Source organism: Chrysemys picta, chromosome 3 (genome assembly GCF_011386835.1).
Source record: "Chrysemys picta bellii isolate R12L10 chromosome 3, ASM1138683v2, whole genome shotgun sequence".
NCBI classification, from domain to species: Eukaryota; Metazoa; Chordata; order Testudines; family Emydidae; genus Chrysemys; species Chrysemys picta.
The window spans coordinates 150585394-150605011 of record NC_088793.1 but is presented as its reverse complement, the minus strand read 5'-3'; the positions used below and the strand labels follow the sequence as shown (position 1 = coordinate 150605011).

General features: G+C 49.4%; 1 protein-coding gene across 2 annotated transcripts in view; it reads left to right on the top strand.

The window, feature by feature from the left end:
- KCNK17 (potassium two pore domain channel subfamily K member 17) overlaps positions 1-19618 on the top strand; it is a 54570-nt gene that overhangs the window by 8059 nt on the left and 26893 nt on the right. The window contains exon 2 of one of the 2 annotated variants that reach the window (XM_065589268.1): positions 15541-15664. The exons of the other annotated variant lie outside the window; for it this stretch is intronic. Within the exon in view, the coding sequence (XP_065445340.1) occupies positions 15584-15664 (81 nt within the window). The 5' untranslated portion in view covers positions 15541-15583. The remainder of the gene's footprint in view (positions 1-15540; positions 15665-19618) is intronic. 2 annotated transcript variants of the gene reach the window in all.

Sequence of the window (19618 nt, the reverse complement as noted above, 5' to 3'; positions counted from 1 at the left end):
CCAAGGGGTTTGTTGGGCAGGAAGGGGATGAGGGCAGGGGGTTGGGGCATGGGAGGGGGTCGGGGTGCAGGCTCCAGGCGGTGCTTACCTCAAGCAGCTCCCGGAAGCAGCGGCATGTCCTCACTCTGTCTCCTACGCAGTGGCACAGCCAGGCAGTTCTGCATGCTGCCCCATCTGCAGGCGCCGCCCCTGCAGCTCCCATTGGCCATGGTTCCTACATGTAGGAGCCGGAGTGGGGACATGCTGCTGCTGCTTCCAGGAGCCGTGCAGCGCCACGGTACGAACAGAGCGGGGCAAGCCCCCGACCCCACTCCCCGACTAGAGTGCTGGAATGGGGCAAGCCCCAGACCCTGTTCCCTGGCGGGTGCTTGAGGGCCAGATTAAAATGTCTGAAAAGCCGGATGCGGCCCCCAGGCCGTAGTTTGCCCTCCCTGGTCTATAAGTACCTACATCGGGAACAAATGTTTAATAATGGGCTCTTCAGTCTAGCAGAGAAAAATATAACATGATCTAATGGTTGGAAGTTGAAGCTAGACAAATTCAGACTGGAAATAAGGTGTAAATGTTTAACACTCAGAATAATTAACCATTGGACCAATTTACCAAGGGTTGTGGTGGATTCTCCATCGCTGGCAATTTTGAAAATCAAGACTGGATGATTTTCTAAAAGATAGGATCTAGGAATTTTGTGGGGGAAGTTCTATGGCTTATGCTATACAGGAGATCAGACTAGATGATCATAATGGTCATTTCTGGCCTTAGAATCTATGAATTGAAATCCCAGCCATGGGGTCTGGAGCTTCCTTGTTTGCAGCCTTGCTCCAATGTTGTAAATGTATGATTTCCTAGTGGGGTCACTAGGATAATTCCCATTTCTCCCCCTCCCTCATCTCTTTGCTCCCCACCCCTCTCATGTCATACAATGTAGCCCTAATAACTTATTGCAGCTGTTTCCTGTATTTATTGGATTGGCCTGCCCAGTCCCTAGCATTGCAGCAGCGCCATGTTATTTGAAGCATGCTAATTACACAAACCATGATAGAGAAGAAGGAAATCAAAGAAGACGTAAATAAAATAAATACATCTTGCCTCGTTCCTTGAATCTCACCAGACTGGAGCACTGTGGATCTGTGAAAGGGAGTTTGGAAAAGGCAGTCATAGACTTACAGTAGCTGGGGCAAGCACCACCTCTGCCCATTCCTCCAGTGCTTCCTTCTTAGTAACAAGCATCCCTTTCTTCTCTGGCCTGAGCTACAGCCAATTCACTTTCATTCAGATCCCTATCTTGGTCTGGCACTGGGAGAGTAATGAAGCTGTTCATTAAAAAGCTCATTAGCAGTGAGGATTATTTATACATTAATGAGAATGCAGCCTAGTGCACCTGGAATTCTGCTCTGGTGGCCTCCTATACCTTTAAGAGACGATATGGTGAAGTAAAAATGTGTGGGAACCTACCTACGAAGTCCCTCGGGGAGGACAAGGAGTTGTCTAGTACAGCCTTGTGGGACCTTTCTGAAAAGAAGGAGCAGACTCACTGTGGGCTACTCCTTCTGGCCCATAAGATCGCACGCATGAGTTACGTTGTACCTTGTGGTCAGTGGTATTAAAAGCTGCTGATTACTCTAATTGAGTAAGCATGGAAACGACTTATGCTGACGTCTAACTACAAGATCAGACACCACAGATGATATTGCAGCCTGAGTTCTGCACTCAGATCTGAATCCAACTATGGGGATCAAATAAATCAGTGTAGCAAGCAGGGGTTGGCTCATCACCACTTTCTCAAGAACTTGTCCAACAAAAGGCAGGTCTGAGACAGGATGGAATTAATATCCCAAGATGGTTTATTGAGCAAGAGCCTTGTTTAGGTGTGGCTTCCCCGAACACCTTGGAAAAAGGCATTAATCCATGTCAAAATCTGGCCTACCATCTCTATGTTGTCTTTAAGCAGCAGTGAAGGACATAGGTCCCTCTCACAGATGGTTGGTGGCAACTCCCCATCCCACTCTCAGAAAGCAAAACTGGAAGAAAATTTCTCTCCCTTCCTGTTTTCAAACTGACACCATAAAAGTGATCGGCTCCAACCCGACCCGACTGTTCTGTTCTGAAAAATAAATAAATATTGTTCCTTACAGCAGGGCGTATTCAGCTCTGTTCAGGCACAGGCACTCTGGGGTTACTCCCACCTATCAGATCTAGGAACCGTTCCACTGGCCTGGGCAGATGGCCCTGGAGTCAGGGGGCTGCATGGTCTTCCAGGCTGTGTAAGCTCTGTCTGCAGTAGCAGCACTAACTGCCTTGGTGGAAGGTAAAAATGTTGTTTGCAGTCTGGTGCAGAGAGGAGGTCTGGTGGGGGCAGGAATGAGAGCGAGCCCACCCCACACTCATCCCAGGTAGTGCGGCTCTGCTCCTGTCCTGCTGGGCTGGGCACAGGGGTTAGACAGTGAGCCCAGGCAGTGGTGGCTGTGTTCTGGTCCACAGTGCAGGCCTGGGCCTGGTTCGCTGCTCTGGCCCTCACTGCTAGGAGGAGGATTGAGGAGACCACGACAGCATCCCGTGGTGTGTGTCATGCTTCGCCTGCGGAGCTAGGCATGTGCACAGGAGTAGCAGCTGGGCAGTTGGTGAGCTGATAGATGGGGTTGAGGGGGCCGCGCCCCCTTTAGGCTTAGCCCCCCACCACCTATGACTAATGGGTTAGGGTACTATGATTATACACAACTGGACAAGATCACATAATTCTCTATTAAGCCAGGTCTACCCTGGAAACCTTTGCAGGTGTAGTAACATTAATTAGGGCTGTGATTTGATTTTTGTTTTTTTTTTGCAATATTTCTAACCAGTAAAAATCAGTTAACTATTAAACCTGGGGCCTGTGCACTATGAAAATTGGGGGGCCCCCCACATTCCTTAAAGAGTCCCCACCCCACATAGAGCCCAGAATGCCCCTCCCACCCCACCCCACCCATACCCCACCCTATACACAGATCTTTGAATGCCCCTCCCATCACACATATACCCCAGCAACCCTCCACCAGCCCCCGCCCCCCGTGCATCCCAGCAGCCCTGACTCACATCCCGTTCACCAGCCCCCAGCACCTCAATTGCAGTGGCAATAGTAGCCCCCCCAATATCCCCAACTCACCTCCACCATCCTGGCCCCCAACCCTACCATCCTCAACATTCCCCCCCACAACCCCTACAACTCACCCCACCACCCCCAACATGCCACACTCACCCCCAACATCCTGGCCCCCAACCCCACTGGCTCCCAACATCCTCCACTGACCCCTAACCCCTCATCCCATAGCCCCCCAAAACTCCCCACTTACCTTATAGCCCATTGACCACTCAACCACAGCCCCTCGCCCACCACCTACAGGATCTTGCTGGCCACTCACTGGTGCCCGCTGGCACAGCGCTCCCCTCCCCTCCTAGGCTAGGGCAGCTCCTCCTATCTCGGCTGCGCAACTCTGCTTGCTCTCATCGTCCGCCCTGCACTCACAGGGCCCCGCACCACTCAGGTTAGGCACGGCCACCCCTCTGTCATCAGAGGGGCAGCTGGGCCAAACTTGATTAAGTAGCATTGCGACCTGCTACATGAGGTTGCAGCCCGGCTCAGGTTTGTTTTTTGTTTTTTTTCCAGTGGATGGGCCCGCCCCTGAGACGGGGATTCTGTGCAAGTGCACCAAGTGCACATTGGTTAATCCAGATCTGGTCAAAAGCCCTTGTGTAGACACAGTTCTACTGGCATAACAATGTTTTTTTCATTCAGGGAACTGGTTTAAACTATACCTGCAAGATCACTTTTTTTTTTTGCCAGTATAACCATTGTCTCCACTAGGAGGGTTTGCTGCTATAGCTACATCCGTATAGCCACACTGGCAAACATTTTCTAGTGTCGACTAGGTCTAATGTATGCTATTAAAGGTGTGGGAAAGTCAATTAATCAGGTCTTGGTTTCTTTAGTGGTACTAATTTGAGGCAGCAGGTGTTTTCTACCCAATTTCTAATCCATCCCACATCTTCCCTGCTTTAGTCAGAATTCAAATACAGTGCCTCCTCCAGCCAAGAACTGGGGTTGAGTGCCAATAAATAACAGTGGTGTGACCTATAGAGCTTTTTTTGTTCTGAAGCTAATTAACCTTTGTCTTCCTAATCTGAGAGGAGAGTGAACCTTGTCAATGTTATCTGATTGCTCCTGTTATCCTGTAAGAACTGTGCAATTGTACATATTAATCTTAAGAATTTCCAGTATATAGCAGAGAGAAACTCATTTAAACTTTAATCCCTTATCAGGAGGTCCTGTGCCTTTTGAAATGCCTCTCTCCCACACTGATAGTTGGGGAAAGAATGGGAGTTTCTGAGACCAGGTAAACAGTCACCATAATTTTGGTTTCCTGGACAAGTCTGTGTTTCCTGGACAAGCTGATTTCATGTGAATGTGTGAAAGCCAACCAAACAAACTGGGAAGTGAGATTCCCTCTCTCCGATCCAGTCCTTATACTCATTCTTTTTGCCTTTCCTGAGGACCCCTCTGAGACACACTCAGTTTTACAGGGAAAAACAACACTTCATGTTGAAATAGCACTGTGAAATAGCACTGGCTAAAATGCCATGATCAGCAAGCACAGGATACTAAAACTGACCAGAGTTTCGGTATATCAAGGGACGTTACATGTCATCTTCCACAATACTTCCGTCTCCCAACATGTGCCGGCGGATGATTGTCCTTTTCTGGAAATATGTCCGAAAGACGGTGACGGTGTAGTCCAATGGAAGGGGTGCTGGCATGGGAGTTTGGAAGAACCAGGAGTAGGTCTCTTGTGACCGGCTGTGTGACCTCAGGAAAGTCATTTTTGCGCAGATCCTCAAAGGTATTTAGGTTCCTCAGCGGAAGTTAGTGAGAATCTCTGTCCCTCATTCCCCCACCTCTCCCCAGGACTAGAAAAAAAGTGGATATGAATGAAGAAGAAACTACTCCGATTATCAGTTGTTCATACGAAGTGCTTTGTCCCTTTCTGTTACTGTTGAAGAGGGAAGTAGAACCTCAGCTGCCTAATAAGGTCATGCTTGTAAGGAAGGCAGCATCTCAGCTTAGTCATACGCATGCACACACTCTGGTCTTGCCTTTCTGGATGCCTTTTTGGAAGATATGCTTTAGTCAAACACAAGTTACTGGGTGAAATTCTGTGCCCTGTGATGCACAGGAGGTCAGACTAGATCAGGCCTGCACAACTCATAAAGCGGCGAGGGCCATATTACTCCAAAGAAAACAACTGAGGGCCGAAACCCCCCAAGCGCCGCCAATCCCCCCCCCCAGCGCCACCCAGCCCCCCCGAAACACAACACCCCCCCCCAGCACCGCCCACCCCACGGAAACAACCTCCCCAGCGCCGCCGAACCCGCCCCCCACCCCACCCCGCGCCATCTGCTCCACAGAATTAAACCCTCTTCCCCAGCGCCGCCCCACCGAAACAGCAGTATTGAACCTCGGTAATATGTTATAGCGGCCCCTACGGTAGTATAATTAAGGTAAAAGAAAAATGTCTTTTTGCTAGAAGTAGAATAAGATCTTCCCCCCCACTTTGTAATCGATTGCCCTGTTGAATGAATGAGGTGTGAATGAGGAAGGCATGGAAGGCAGGCACCTCTGGACAGCTGCAACGCTTGAAGAGGGCAGGGCCAGCTCTAGGATTTTTGCCGCCCCAAGCAAAAAAATTTTTGGCCGCCTCCCCTTTCTTTTTCGTGCCCCCGGCCCCACCCCAACTCCACCCCTTCCGAACCCCTTCCCCAAATCCCCAGCACTGCCTCCTCCCCTGGCGTGCCGCATTTCTCGCCCCCATTGCTTCCTACGGGCCCCCCATGACGTCCCGCCCTAGCTCACCTCCACTCCGCCTGCTCCCCCGGGCATGCCGCCGCTCCGCTTCTCCCCCGTCCCTCTCAGGCGAGGGAGGGCGGAGAAGTGGAGCAGCAGCGCGTTTAGGGGAGCAGGCGCAGCAGAGGTGAGCTAGGGTGGGGGGGCGCAGGAAGTAATGGGGGGGTTAGAGGAACCGCTCCCCACTCCAGCTCACCTCCACTCCACCACCACCGCCTCCCCCGAGCGCCCGCCGCTCGGCTTCTCCTCCCTCCTAGCCTTGCTGCGTGAAATAGCGGTTTCGCACGTGGCAAGCCTGGGAGGAAGGGGGGAGAAGCGGAGCAGCGGCGCATTCAGGGGAGCAGGTGGAGGCGGAGCGGAGGTGAGCTAAGGTGGGGGGGTGCAGGAAGTAACAGGGGGGTAGAGGAACTATTCCCCGCTCCAGCTCACCTCCGCCGCCTCCCCCGAGCGCCCCGCCGCTTGGTTTCTCCTCCCTCCCAGCCTTGCTGCGCAAAACAGCTGTTTCACGCGCAGCAAGCCTGGTAGGGAGGGAGAAGAAGCGGAGCGGTGGCGGCGCGTTCAGGGGAGCAGGTGGAGGCGGAGCGGAGGCGAGCTGGGGCAGCGAGGGCACTTTTTTCCCATGCCCCGGAGTCGGCACCTATGATGGCCAGCGCCGGAATGCCGCCCCTAGAAATGTGCCGCCCCAAGCACCTGCTTGTTTTGCTGGTGCCTGGAGCCGGCCCTGGGAGAGGGGATGGGAGCAAGACCAGATCAGTAGAACAGGTCAGCAACCGACTCACCACTCGCCTCCTCAGCTCCCTTGCCCCGGCTCGCCTACTCACCCCCAGCCACTGCCCGCCCACTCGCCTCCTCAGCCCTCCACCCTCCCGGCTCGCCTACTCATTCCCTGCCACTGCCCGCTTGCTCACCTACTCAGCCCCCCTCCCTCACCCGTCGCTTGTCTACTCACCCCCCCCTCCGCCCGTGGGCCGCACAGTGAGCCCATCTACTCAACCCCCGCGGACCGCACAATGAGCCCACGCGGGCCGCATGTGGCCCCCGGGCTGCATGTTGTGCAGGCCTGGACTAGATGATCCAACTTCTTGCCTTAAACTCTATGAATTTATGAAAAAGGGAGATCATTATACTTACTCTCCTTTGTATCACATTTTGAGGTCTACAGATGAAGAACCCTAGGTGACAACTAAGTAATTCTGGCTTTGGGAGTGAACTTAAGGGCTCAGAGAGAGGGAAAACAGAATCTAAGATGCAGTGTAAAGACTCTTTGTAGCTCCAGCAACAGGAAGTTGTGGTGAAGCTGGAAACTGTCGGTTGGGGCGCACACAAATGACAAGAGAGACTAAGGGGTGAGCTGTAGAATTGCTGTTGCCGTGTGCTCAGAAATGATAACCTAGGCTGAAGTTAGCACTAAGAAATACGTAGACTACGTCTACACTGCTCGCTGCTGGTAGCAGTGTGTAGGGTATGTGTAGCTGCACGCAGCCATGAAAAGCAAGCTCCATCCACGCTGAAGTGTGTAGCTATACATGTCAGTGAAAGGCTCTGGCGGGGGGGAAGGCAGCAGGGAGAGCAATGTCCCCTGTTGCCCCTTCCACCACAGTCTTTCCCCACTGCCTCTCCGCACCCCCCCGCCAAAGCCTTTCCCTGCTGCCAGAGTCTTTCCCTGCAGTGTGATGCTGCTGGAGCCTTTTGCTGCTACCAGAGCCTTTCCCCACAGCTGTAATCTTTCCCTGGGTTGGTTTATATATGCTTTGAGCCCAGGCTTGCTTGTCCTGCTGCAGGTATAGGTTAGAGTCCAGGTTTCACTTTAAGGTGGGCTCTGACCTGCCCACTTTGCAGTGAAGATGTAGCTAACACTGGGTAGTGGAACTCAGCTTTTGACAGTCCTCCTGTGTCATCCCACAGTTCCCCAGACCTGTATTTTACAGCCCTTCTACCAACTCATTTCCCACTTGCCTCCTATGTACCAGATGCTACCTGCTGGTTTATATCCACCTGGTCGGTGTTTAACTCTTCATTCCATGCAGCCTGCTCTGTTTCTGCAATATGCAGCTCACCTCAGCCAGACAACCCTATAAGATGCCATCGCAGCAAGCTGCTTGCTGGACAGAGGACCCCACCAGGTTTCTGGTTAACCTCTGGTATGAGTGCAGAAAAGAACATGATTTTGGGAGATGCACCTGAAATCTGTACTGTTATGATAACATCTTGAAGAGGCTGGGTGAGGTGGGGATCAACATGTGGCTGCACAGTGTTGGAAGTGTATTAAAATCCTAGAGAGGGCCTTCCTGCAATACAAAGGGTCTGGCAACTCTCTGTTTGCTACAAGGATTTGGACCAGGTGCTCGCCCTCACCTGGTATACAGAGCCCCCAGTTGTGCACGACAGGCTTTTGAGCAGGGCTGGTATGATTTTTATACTGGAGACAGAGAGGACCAGGGTAGCACTGGAGAAGGCAAAGCACTGGAGGCAGAAGAGCAGGAACAGACCACGGTTCTGGAAGTAGGCCACATGAATGTGGGATGTCTTGGGACCATAGTCCAAAGACCTGTTTGGGGACTGACCCAACAAACAGCCTAGAGAGGAAGTGGCATTAGAGTAGGAGCCGGAGCCACAGCTGGGTAAGTGGCTGCCGCCATCTTTGTTATTATTATGGGGAGAAATTACACCATGAATGGGAGGGATTTCTGGGTCATGGCCAATAAAATTATTTCTATGAAGGATATTATGTGTTAGAGGCTGGACTTAGTTTCAGCTGAGGGCAAAAGCCATGCCATTGTCCTGGCCCCCTTCCTCCACCCTAAGCCCCCAACCACCATGTGTGATCCAAGATGGAGCCCAAGTAGGGGGAAAACAATTAAACATGCAATTAGTGAGTCATTCTTATTAAATTTATGCTGATTATTTAAAATATATATCAAAGATGGAATTACAGGTTTAGCAAGCAGAAGTGCATATGTCAGCATCTTAGTAATTCTGTCACACCAGTAGATTGTTGTAGAATTATAGCAATACCAGCATTGGCCCAGACATTCTGGATTATAAATCCCAGTGGCTGTATTAAGTTGAAAAAGTGCAGCAGTACTTGGCCTTCCAGTGCTCCCATTTGCAGCACACTTTCCAGGCCAGGGTGGTGGGAACAGTTCTGCTGTTAGCAGGCCTCTAAATCCTGATTCACCATCCTGTTAATGTTCACTTGAATTTTCCCCCGCTCCTGGCTGGTGATGCTTGAGAATTTTTCATACAGGATAAACTCAAGACGATCAGTGAGATTCCCGGGTAGGACAAACTTCCAATGTCTGCCTTGATCGTTTATAAGCCCTCTCCACTCCTTTTCAGTCAGCAGGTGATATAAACTCTCCTTTGCGGAGATAGAGAGAATTCCACCACAAGCCTGGAGAAGTTTCTCTCTCTTCCATTCAGGGAACTCCAGCTGATTAACAACTTCTAAGGTTTCCCTAGCATGGATTAATGTTAAAAGCAATAGTAGTAGCAGGTCCCTTCTCACCCCCCACAGACTTACATACCAGGTCCAAAAAAATTTTCTTTTTTTTCTTTTCTTTTTAATGCATTAAATCTGGAATTCTTACCATAGTGTGTATGTGGGCTGGTAACCTGGCCTGCAGGAGCTTCTGAACTGACTGAGGTGTAGCAGTGAAATAAAATCATACCAAATAGATAAAAGTGTCAAACTGTTGTCTTGCCGTGACACAGAACATAAAAGGGGGAATTCTCCTCTTTCTTTCCATGAACAAAAAATATCTTCGTTCCTTGGCAGGACCTTCCACCTCTGCTGAACTGAGGCAGCCACCCAGGCTTCTTGGGGAGAGGACCCTGAACTAGCTTGGGAAAAGGCAAAGTGGGCAGGGGAGACCCACTACATGAATGGTCTGGGTATACTTTTTCCTGCCAGGGTGTAGGGGGCTGGACTCTCGAGGTCCCTTCAGCCTTTCATTTCTATGATTCTATGAAATGCATCATGACTTTGGACGTGGGTCACAGACCAGGCCAATCAGAGAGGGAAAGAGGAGCAGGATATGGAAAGGAAGAGGGAGAAAGCAATGAAGGAGGAGAGAATGCTCGCATACTCCCTCTGGCATGACTGGAGGATGAGGGAGCAGGACCAAGCACAGCAAAAGGAGATGGCTGAGCAGTCCCTGCTTGTCTAAGTGGGTAAAAGCCAGATCTCCTCAGCACTCTAGCATCATGCGCCTTGTGAGTGAATCCCACACTGGTGTTCATGAACTTGCCTTTGCAGTTGACCTACCCCAGCACAACGCTTGAGCGGTAGCCTTTGCAGTTGACACCTTCATGTGCTCCTTGTGGAGAGCAAACTATGGGCACATGAGTGCCATCGGTGGCCCAGTGCAGCATGCAAACCCCATTCTCTGAACACCAGCTGCTATTTCAGATGTCTAAGCCGTGTCCACTACTCACGGGGAAACTACAGCAAAAACCGCCTCACAAACCTCATCACCAACAGTTGACTTGCCAACCCCAAATGAGGTAGTCACCAGCCTGTTGCAGTTTCAGGTAGCCAGCATCTGGATGGCTATAGCAGTCTTGTTCTGGACTCTCTCAGCTGTATGTCCTGGCACTGTAGGATCAGGGGAAGCACCTCACACAATTCTATGAAGGTGGCCTTCCTCATGCAGGAGTTCTGAAGCTACTGGTGGTCCCCCCAGAACTGCATGATGATGTGATCCCACCACTCTGTTCTAGTTGTCCTACACCAGAATTGCTGGTCTACAGATGGGAAATACATAGCAACTGCTGCAGCATGTGTCTCTGCTCTGCCATGTCAGCATCCGGCATGTTTGAGCTCCAAGAGCCACTGCCACCTTCTGAGGGTCAGAAACGGCTGTGGAAATGCCCTCCACCATCTCCCATGCCCTCTATCTTTATCCTGCTGTGATAACAATTCAGCACCAAGCAGGAACAGCTCCTCCACCTGTGCTGGACTCCTGGTATGGCACCGGCTGGAGGGCATGGAAGTGAAAAACGTGCAGAGCTGGAAGTACCTCAGCTAAATGTGTCGGCAGGCTAAGAACACATCCACATGGGGGACTGGGAAGGATAGACAAATTCTGCCATAACACACTACATCAAAACAATTTCTTTAAACATTCAAATTAAGAAGCCCTGGGATACTTCCCCGTTGGCCCCCTCAAAATCCCAGCACCAAACCCAGGTAACTACAGTGCCAGTGTGGATACAGCTACACAGGTATGGATTGTATGTGACTCTGCACTATGGACACTAACAGGTGGCTTGGCAAGCCCGGGAGCCTGGATCCAGGTACCCTCTGCAGTGTAGAAGTACTCTAAGAAGTGTGACAGGCTGAAAGTCAGACTGGAGCAGTGAAGGTGACTGTGCTGGGACAGGAGGCCAGAATGCTGCTTTGTTTGGAAGCTTAAGCAGTAAGAGACAGCAGGGGGCTGTTCTCATTAGTGATGATTGGCAAGAGAAATGGGGGTGTACCCACCAAGTATTCTTTAAGTGAGCGAGCACTGAGGACTACCCCAATGAGCTGCCAGCGGGCTGGAGTTAAAGGAGGTGATGCTGTGGACCGTGATGTGTGGAAGGAGGTACAAGACTGGGCAGTGACTGGTATCAGGAAATAAAGGTTTGAAGTACAGTTGGCTTTGATGAGCCGACTGCAGGGAGCACCAGTGCTGCCAAGGGCACCAGTTCCCTTTGCAAATTTCTGGCTGCAAGGCTGAGTGAAATTGATGCAGTTCCTTTCCCAGGGTCACTCACCTCACAGGGCTTGTGCTGCTGGGCAACATGGTGTGCGTGAGGCCAGGAAGTCAACGAGATAGAAAGCAGCTTTTAGATAAAGCAATTTGACTGTGAAAGCCACACCTACGCCTTCCTCATCCGAGAGAACCAGATTGGGACATCGCAGTAGGTTTTGTAAGAGTATGTAAAAGATGGTGCCGCCCAGAAACAGATGAGGCTAGATGGCGAGGAGAAAGCCAACTTTTAAATAAAGTTACATTTTGATATATCAGGGCATGGAAATCCAAAAGGTCCCACTGGATGAATCTTACAATAACCACTGTGCACTTCTACAGAGCTGTCTGAGGAGCTTAGAGTGACTTACAAACATTAACGCTCTCCTAGGAGCTAGGGAAAGGTTCTTATCCTGCTCCTACAGGTGGGGAACATGAGGCACAGAGAAGTTAAATGACTTCCCTGGGATCACATAGCAAGTCGCTCAGCAGAGACGGGAGCAGAATCTAGATCTGACTTTGTCTTTTGGTTTAACCACTAAGATTCTGTTTTCTCTTTGTACTTCCTCTTTTGATTGATATTGTCCTTTGACTTACACATGTGACCTTTACAAGCTCTCAAAATATCAGGTCCAAGCACAGCAATTTCATGACTGAGTGTCTTTATTTCATGCAGTTTAGTCGTAGCCGTGTCCGTTCCCAGGATATGAGAGACGTAAGGTGGGTGAGGTAATATCTTCTATTGGACCAACTTCTGTCAGTGAGAGAGAGAAGCTTTCAAAGAAGAGCTCTGCGTGGCTCAAAAGTTTGTCTTTCTTGTTAGGATATAGATATTTAGGCCTGTCTGCAAAGGCCAATACTTTAAGAATGTAGGTGTATTTGTATTACTAAGTTAGTTATAGAAGTATAAAAGAAAGACAGTGATATTGATTCTGTCTGTGTAAGAGCCTTTTTTTACTGTGACAGTCTGGGCCTTGTTCTTAGGCTAAGGCCTTTGGCTAAGTACAGGGCCGGCTCTGGCTTTTTTGCTGCCCCAGGCAAAAAAGCCTCCCGCCGCCCCTGCGGGGAGCGCGGCAGGGGAGGGCACCGAGCCCGGCCACGGGCCCGCTCTCCCCAACCGGCCGGAGCGCTGGGGGGAGGGCGGCAAGCCCGCCGCGGCTCCGCTGGCGGCCAGAGCCCCGGGAGGAGGGCGGAGAGCCTGGCCGGGGCTCCGCTCTCCCCGGCGGCCAGAGCGCCGGGGGGAGGGCGGAGAGCCCGCCGCAGCTCCGCTCTCCCCAGCGGCCGGAGCGCCACGGGGAGGGCGGCGAGCCCAGTCGCGGCCCCGCTCTCGGGCCGGAGCGCCGCACCACGCCGCCCCCCTCCAGGTGCTGCCCCAAGCACATGCTTGGTGGGCTGGTGCCTGGAGCCGGCCCTGGGTAAGTAGCAGAGGCAGCCATAAACTGGGAAGTGTATGGTTACATCCTTACATTTTAAACTAGTTACATTGAAATAACGTGCTATTGGGCTGTTAGAAATATCAGGACAGACTTGTATTTCTATCACCTCCAGAGAAAGGGAAGAGCCTAGAAGATGAAAAAGGAAACTTAGTTTGATAGCATCCTGTCTAGCAAGAACTTATTTATCAATAGCTGTGAAGTAAAATCCTCATTTTTGTATTGTTCTATCACTGTAGTCTCCACTTCCCTTTTGTTTGTCTGTATAATCTCTGTCTGGTTCTGTAATTGTTTCTGTCTGCTGTATAATTAATTTTATTGGGTGTAAGTCAATTAAGGTGGTGGGATATAATTGGTTAAATAATTACGTTACAATGTGTTAGGATTGGTTAGTTAAATTTCAGTAAAATGATTGATTAAGGTATAGCTAAGCAAAATTCAAGTTTTACTATATAGTCTGCAGTTAATCAGGAAGTAACGGGGGGAATGGGAACAGGGAATGGGGGAATTTGGAATCATGTTTCGCTAAGGGGGAGAATGGGAACAGGGACACAGGCAAGGCTCTCTGGTGTCAGAGCTGGGAAGGGGGACACTGAGGAAGGCTTCACCCCAATAAACATCAAATTGTTTGCACCTTTGGACTTCGGGTATTGTTGCTCTCTGTTCATGCGAGAAGGACCAGGGAAGTGAGAGGGTAAAGGAATAAGCCCCCTAACATCTTGGTGCCGTAATTCGAATGCATCGCATTGGATAGGTGAGTGGCAGCCTGTAAGTCCCCCTTCCCAACAGTCCGCGCAGCTGCTTGGAGGGGGTATAGCGAACTCTCGTGATGGTAGTCGTGGGTTCTGGCAAGCCAGGGTACAGGATTTTTTTGATAAATGAATAAGGAAGAAGCAGGGCCCATACCAGGTGCAGGGGTCAGCCTGGGATGAGATTAAAAAGGAAATGGAGGCAGTGTTAGGGGACCCAGAGGGATGGGGGGTGGCTGAGGAGCCCACCCTCCTTTGGTATATGGGTAGTGGAAGAAGGTCCCTGCCCATTGGGACTGACTGCCTTCCAGGGAAAGGAGGCACTTCAGTCCACTTGTGAGAGGTTTGAAGTAAGGGCAGCATTATGGGAAGCTGCCAGTAATCTTTCAAGTTTGGTGCTGTTTCAGCAAGGGCTGCTGAAGGGTTGTAAATTAGTTAGGGGTGGTTAAAGATACTTTGGCACAACAGGGTTTAAAGTCAAAAGCAGAGTTAACAGACCAGCTTCAGAGACAGGAGCTGGGACTTGGGCTACGTCTTCACTGGGGGAGGGGGGGATCGATTTAAGATACGCAAATTCGGCTATGTGAATAGCGTAGCTGAATTCGACGTATCTGAGCCGACTTACCCCGCTGTGAGGACGGCGGCAAATCGACTGCCGCGGCTCCCCCGTCAACAGCACTTACTCCTACCTGCGCTGGTGGAGTACACGCGTCGATTTGGGGATCGATTGTCGCGTCCCGATGAGACGCAATAATTCGATCCCCGAGAGATTGATTTCTACCCGTCAATTCAGGCGGGTAGTGAAGACGTAGCCTGAGTCCTGGGGGAGTGGAGGGGAAAAAAAAGTTTCAAAGTAAAAAATGGCAGGATTTGCAAAAGCAGGTAACAACCCCCACTCTTCTCCCAGAGCCAGGATGAAAACCTAGGGGTAAGGGTTCCCAGTTGTTTCAACCCAGGGAGCCTACTCTTGGCTCAGAGCTAACTATATCCTTTTCTTCTTTTCCTTCTTCTTTCTCTGTTTACTTACTTTGCTGCTGGTAGCCTGTACTTTAAACTAACCTAACAGGCTTAATTGGTTTCTTTCCATCTATTCCCCCTTCTATCCCCCTGTCTTTCCACACTTTTGTTTTTCTAAAGTTTTAATGGAGGGTACTTTGAATACTTATGTAAAATGTTTTTGGTTTTGTTTTTAGTTTTGTTTTGTTTGGAACAAAATATAATAAAGGTCTGCTGTATTCCACATGAAAATTCACCCCCAATAAACATCAAATTGTTTGCATCTTTGGACTTTGGGTATTGTTGCTCTCTGGTCATGCAAGAAGGACCAGGGAAGTGAGAGGATAAAGGAATAAGCCCCCTAACATCTCTCATCAACAGAAGTTGGTTCAATAAAAGATATTACCTCACCCACCTTGCCTCTGTATTTATTTCAAGTGTTCTACAAGTAACTTACCCTGCAGCGATTGGTGGTATTGACTGGGCCTGACTGATGTCCACAGTTTGAGTTCTTGGACCAGCCTTTGACTCTGAATAACTGGAGGCGGAACACTCATATATATTAGTTGATTTTAAAAGTGTCAGGTCTTGAAAAAGCTGTCTGAGAAATGCCTGTTCTAAGTGAGGGCAATAGGAATCCTTAGCCAAAGCTCTGGGCTTTTCTCCTTAAATCTGTAGAATGTCTGTGTGTGGATACTGGGGTGAGGTTATTTCTAATTTCTGTTCTCCTTGTCCCTATGTTTTATATGCAGATACAATAAATCAATCTCATTAAATAGATATTGACTTATTACAATGAACTCTGGCTGCATCTGGATAGAAAACTTCCCATATCCTGATCTCTATCCTACAAGAATCCTACACATTGGCTACAAAGTAAGCATACCACTTTCTCCTGTAGTTTTAAGGGCAATCACAAACACCTGCCATTTGAATAATCAAATAGTCTATCAGAAACGTTTTGGATTTTCAAGTCTATCCCATGTATGGCACAGCAGGTTGGGTCTGGTACAATGAGGCATACCGAAGAGGCATGTCATCTGGAGGCTTCTGATAACAAGACACAACAGGGAAGTGGCTAACCCTGGGCCCTATGCTCAATAGTGCTGAGCACCTCGTGCAAGGGGGCTGAGTACCCTAAACTCCCAGGAGGCAGGAGCACTTGGCACCTTGCATGAGCAGGCCCAATGCTTACTTTTGAGTGGTGGATTTGGGTTAGAAACTCCCCTGCCCCAGAAATGAATGGAGAAAAGTCATGCTCCAGTGCAGATATTTTGGACTGTGTGTTTGCAGAATGGAAGGACAACATTATATCATTGTCCGTTCTGCTTGTTCTCATCGTGTCCTGTCTGGGCTGTTTATTTCCTCTCTCTAAGTGAAGCACTTTCCATTTATTAGTGTTGAGTTTCCCTTTGTTGCTTGCAGCCTTCTCTGCTCTCGTCTCGTCAGGGCTCTTTACAGGGTGGTTCTGTCCACCTGAGTGTTTACTGCTTTCAAAACTTGGTGTCATGTGCAATTTTGACCACAGCTGAACTTACACCAAAGTGAGGTTTAACAGAGAACAGGAACCAGGTGTGCAACATACAGAGAAGTTGTTATATTTTTTTTTTTAGTTTAGTTGAGCAAAAAAAGCCTCTGGAAACCGTAAGTGTTCTGGGCTAGGCTGATACTAAGAGGAAACTTCACAGCTTGAAGAGTGACTGTGATGCTCCTCTGGTGGACTCAGGGCTGTGAGGCATCTCACCACCACCTGCCCTTAGCATGAAGCAGTTTTGCCTGATGCCTGCTGTAGCTCAGCTCTCTGAAACCAACAGCCTCAGACCACCGACAAACACCTACCTGCAGGCCCCCGCAGACCTCGCCCTCTCTGTGCAGGCTAGTGACGGACAAATGGCAACCCCTGAGCCCCTCTGCCAGCCTCCGCCTCGGTGGCATCTAGCCCCTGGCATAGCCACTTACAGAAATGACCAGGTAAGTTGTCCCCCAGAGGACAACACACACACACACAAGCTTACTTGCGTCAGCTCTCAGCTCCCTTTTAACAACACAATGCTGTCATTTATTTATAGTGACAACAAATGGGTTTATTAACAAAGGTTATGATTTCAGGAGACAGTGAGCAAGGATAGTAAGAACAACTGGTTATATGTGAAACCGTCCTTTGTGTTTCCTCAGTGATGAATAAAGGGGAGTCCTCTTGTCTTCCTTTTGTCCAATAAACCTTTAAATTACACCCCCTTGCAGTGCACCCCAGGGAAAACTCTTCTCCCCACTTGCCTGTTCTCCTCTGTGCTGACCCCCAGGTTGATTTCGCCTCATATTGATTTGGAATGCAGCTGTAGTTCCCATTGTGTTTGGCTTACAGTGCTTAATTCACATGTCAATTAGCTAGCTGGACAAACACTTCTGGTCTGAGAGAAAACCTGTCTCCGCTGGTGACTCAGACCTTGATACACTTGCAACATATAACACATAATTTTTAAAATATCATCTGTGCATGATCTTAATGACCAATGTGTCACCAGCTTTCATTTGATATCTCACACAACGTTCTTTATAGATAAAGACTATGACAGCCATGTGTTGGGCGTAGTGAGTTTGTCAGATCTTTCAGGAATTCTGACACAGAGTAGTGACCCTTTGGCCAGCTGGCACCAAAGGGCCTTGTGGCACAGTCAGACAGAGGCTTCTCCATTGTTACAGAAGCATCAGCCACTTAGAACTCATAGCTCACAGATCATGGGGCAGAGAATACTTGCTTTGGTGGTTGTGGTTCCTTAGTAGGCCAGTAATGGGGTGGACCAGGCCCAAAGGCTCCCTGCTGGAGGCCTCAGGGTTCTGCCACACCCATCCCAGGAAAGGAGCAGTGGAGAGGTCCTCCAAGCAGGCTAGAGTGGCTGCAGGGGAAGCAGCCAATCAGGGCCCAGGAGGGCCATATAAAAGGAGCTGCAGAACAGAGCAGTAGTTAGTTGTTGTATGGAGCAGAAGAAGAAAGGCATGTGTTTCTGTCTGGAAGAGTAGAAGGACTATAGACAGCTAAGCCTGCTGGCAGGGTCCTGGGGAACAAGAGGCTCCTGGCTGGCTGCTAGGGACTGAGTAAGGACTAAGCCTGTGGAGGGCTACAGAAAGATAGTGTCTCCAGGGAGAAAGCCTTGGGGATACAGCCCCATACCAGGGCTGGACTACTTAAAGACTAAAGCCCAAGGATGGCTAGAGAGAGACATACCACCAGAGGTGTACTGCCATAGGCTCCTGTGGACTGTATACCCCGGAAGGAGTTTGTTCTGGCTAATGTGCAAACAGTGTGACTCAGCTGAGTCACACTGTTTGCACATTAGCCAGAACAAACTCCTTCCGGGGTATACAGTCCACAGGAGCCTATCGCAGTACACCAGATGGCTGAGTCACTGAAAACCCGCCTGAGAACCACTGAAAGGGGTCTGGGCATATCTGTATTCTGTAATCAGAAGGGGAGGTGGGTGCTAACCTCATTACAAGTCCATTGCCAGTAATGCTGCTTATCCACACCTTCCTTAACTGCAGTTCAAGAGGCTGTACATTGGGCATATTAAAGGTTAGAGCCTAGATCCCTTGCAGCCTGATAAACCCCAACATTGATACAGGGAAAGTTAATTCTTTCCCACTGTGCCCTGTCTTCTCCATTTCTTCTCATAAGGCCAGAGCCTACCAACCTTACGCATGCTGAATAGTAATCTATTCTGTGAGCTGTCCATTAAAATTAATGGGACTACTCACAGAGTAAAGACTAATCTACACTTAAAATTTAGGTTGACATAGCTGTGGCACTCAGGGTTGTGCAAAATGCTATAGTTATGCCGACCTAACCCCTGGTGGATGGAAGAATGCTTCTGTTGGCCTAGCTACTACTGTTCAGGGAGGCGAATTCCTACAGTGACAGAAACCCCCCCACACACACACTAGCTTTGATACTGTAGACAAAGAGCAGTTCCCAGATCAATGCAGTTTTTAGCTCTGAATTTACTGTTCGCCACCTGTTCGCCTTGTTTTCTTTTTTGCATTGCTCTCTCCTTAGACTGACAATGCAAATGACCAGCACGTGACCAATGTTTTATTTTCTCCCTAATGTCACTTTTTGGTGCTCGTTCAATGGCATCATGCTGAGCCATGTTTATTTGTCTGGGAGGAGGAGAGAAAAAGGAATCTTTTTGTCATTTACAAAAGAATTCAGAAACATTTCTGTTGTTGTTGGGGAGGAAGACGTCATGGTTAAGGCACTGGACTGGGACTCGGGAGACCAGGGTATACGTCACAGCCCTGCTGCAGATTTCCTTTGTGGCCTTGGACAAGTCATAGCCCATCTCTGCCTCAGTTTCCTCATCTGTAAAATGGGACACTAATACTTCCTTACCGCCCACTCATTAAATCTGTTGGTAGGTTCCTGGATCCTACAGTGCTGGTGGTCCCTGAAGTACCTCGATGGATTATTAGTTTAAAAGAGCTTATCTTTACAAAACCCAGATTTGGGGGCAAATTCAAGCTGAAAGTGACTCTCCTTATTGTGAAGGATGAGAGCATTATCAGTAGCACAGTGACTGAGCAAGGCAGGGGCTTGTGTTACTAGATGGCTGCTCGGCTTTGCTCAGAGGTGATGGGTTTAGTGTACTCTTGATTTAGCTTTGCATTGCAGGATAAATCATCTCCCAGGGGTGCCAGGAGGATTAGTTAAGGTTGTAAAGTGGCTTATGTATGTACTAAGGATAGTGCTATTTTAAGATCAATTTTTCCACATCAGTAACTTTATTGGTATGACACAGGGCACGCAGGTGTCAGCACAGTTAACTCATCGAG